General features: G+C 36.5%; 1 protein-coding gene across 6 annotated transcripts in view; it reads left to right on the plus strand.

The window, feature by feature from the left end:
• LOC116090673 (periphilin-1-like) overlaps positions 1 to 2,256 on the plus strand; it is a 43,879-nt gene that overhangs the window by 33,833 nt on the left and 7,790 nt on the right. For 4 of the 6 annotated variants that reach the window (XM_031371427.1, XM_031371420.1, XM_031371431.1 and 1 more), the window contains one exon: positions 924 to 1,054. The exons of the other annotated variants lie outside the window; for them this stretch is intronic. In XM_031371427.1, coding sequence (XP_031227287.1) covers positions 1,021 to 1,054 — 34 coding nt within the window. In that variant the 5' untranslated portion in view covers positions 924 to 1,020. The remainder of the gene's footprint in view (positions 1 to 923; positions 1,055 to 2,256) is intronic. 6 annotated transcript variants of the gene reach the window in all.

Raw genomic sequence — 2,256 nt, forward strand, 5'->3', positions numbered from 1 at the left:
AGATATTGGAAATAAAGAAAACATCTAATAAAAAATCTTTATTAGTTTTTTTTTGAGAATTTTGTACAATGTATTTTGATCATGTTCATCCCAGCCCATAAATTCTCCCTTTCCCTACCCACCGAACTTTGTGTACTCATTTTGGTTTTGGGTTTTTTTTTTAAACCCATCAATCAAGGCCAATTTATGTTTTTTTCTCAGATTTTTGTATGTCTGGCCTTTCACTGGTCAATGGACTACTTAAAGAAAACTCATGTCCCCTCCCAGAAGTTATCAATTGGGTAGGAATTCATGTTCATTCCCCTCTCCATTCTGAGATTTGTTCTGGCTTGAGTTTACCTAGGGCTTTTGTATGATGTCATAACCATTGTAAGTTCATATGTGGAGGTGCCTTGTATCCTGAGGCTACAGTTTGTATTTACCCTCCACCACTTCTGGCTCTTACAGTCTTTGCACCCTTTCTTCTGAAATGGTCCTTGAACCTTGGGATGGGAGAATATGATATAAGTATTCTATTCTGCAGTTTCTTATTTTCTATTCTTTGCCCAGTTCTAGATCTTTTTTATTAATCACAATCTATTGCAAATAGAAGATTCTCTAGTAAGGGCTGCATTAATATATGGATATAATAATAAGTCATTAGCATTTGATTTAATATGTCCACTTATCAGGACTACACTAGTAGGTTCTCTCCTTAGAGCCTATGGCTTGTCAAGCCTCAGGTTTTTGGCCTGAGAGTGGTGCAAGATATAGATTTAATATTGTGGAGTGGTAGTTAAATCCAATTTAAAAAGTAGTTGGTTACTTCCATGATATTTACACTACTGTTGCACCAGCAGATAATGTCTTGCTAGGCAAGATGTTGTTGTACCTTATAGAATTTACAGCTATGTAAGACTAACTGTTGCTTTTTTCCTTGGTAGGATGAACAGCAACTTTCTAGCACACTAAAATCTAACCAGAAGAAAATAAAACTTCCAGATTAGTGCTAGCTTCATATGTTCATGCCGTTCATGTACCATGGAGTCCTCATCGATTGGAACTTATTGTCAAGGTATGGAGGGCATCCAAGGACATTGGAAAGATTCTGTAATGTTTAGGAGTCTATGGGACCTCATTGGGCAATTCGCAAAAGAGGTAATCTATTCTTAGTGCTGAAGTTTTACTTCTTAGCCTGTGGTGTCTAGTAGGGATGTTGTCATCTCATTATAAATAACTTCATTGTTTATTTCTCGCTTTCTCTCCCTCCCACTTCTCTCTACTAATAGGATGTAGGCTTCTATGTAGCTTTTCTTCCTTCCTCTCTTCCCCACATTTTACTTCAGTTAAATATTGCTTTACCCAGGAAGTCTCATACATGGTAGAGGCATTGGTTTAGAATCAACACAGACAAGAAAGCTAATATATGCTGAACTACTGTGAACAAATCCTTGACCTTTCTCTGCTCTGAGGTGTGCAATGATCCTTCCCTCCTTCTTTCCTTCCGTAATTTTTCTTTATTTATATCTTAGCTAGGGTTTCTATTTGTGTGAAAGGACACCGTGGCCATAGCATCTCTTATAAGGAAAACATTTATTTGAATCTAACTTACAGTTCAGAGGTTAGTCCATTGTCATCATGAAAATATGCATGGCAGCATGCAGGCAGACATGGTGCTGGAAAGGTAGCTGAGAGTTCTACATCTAGATTGGCAGGCAACAGGAAGAGCAAGTGATCCACTGGGTCTGGCCTGAAGTTCTGAAATGTCAAAGCCCACTCCCAGAGTCACACTTTCTTCAACAAGGGTGCTTCTACTCCAACAAGGTCATACATCCTAATAGTGCTGATTTCTATGAGCCTATGGGGACTGTCACATTTTCATTTGGAATGATTATTTCTGAAATGAGGATGTTTAGCAGCAGTTATTCTTGTGAATGCTCATATTTTTATATACTAAAGACCAGACTAACTAGTATCTTTTTGAAGTGATACAGTTTGTCTTTGACATTTTGGTTTGATTTTACTCCTACATAGCATCACAGATTCCTGTACCAGATCTGGAACTGGACTTCTTTCTAAGAAATGGTAATTTGCAATAGAAAACTGACTTATATGCCACAGTCTAGGAACCTAAGGATTTATTTTTACTGAAAATTCATTGTTCCTAGACCACTTAATGAATAGCTATAAGATGTATATTTGTAAACTTTATGAAATATTTTAAATATCAAGTCAAATAATATCTGCTTTGTACATTTGTTTTCTTTTTTTTTTTTT

The sequence above is a fragment of the Mastomys coucha genome, chromosome X (assembly GCF_008632895.1).
Source record: "Mastomys coucha isolate ucsf_1 chromosome X, UCSF_Mcou_1, whole genome shotgun sequence".
NCBI classification, from domain to species: domain Eukaryota; kingdom Metazoa; phylum Chordata; class Mammalia; order Rodentia; family Muridae; genus Mastomys; species Mastomys coucha.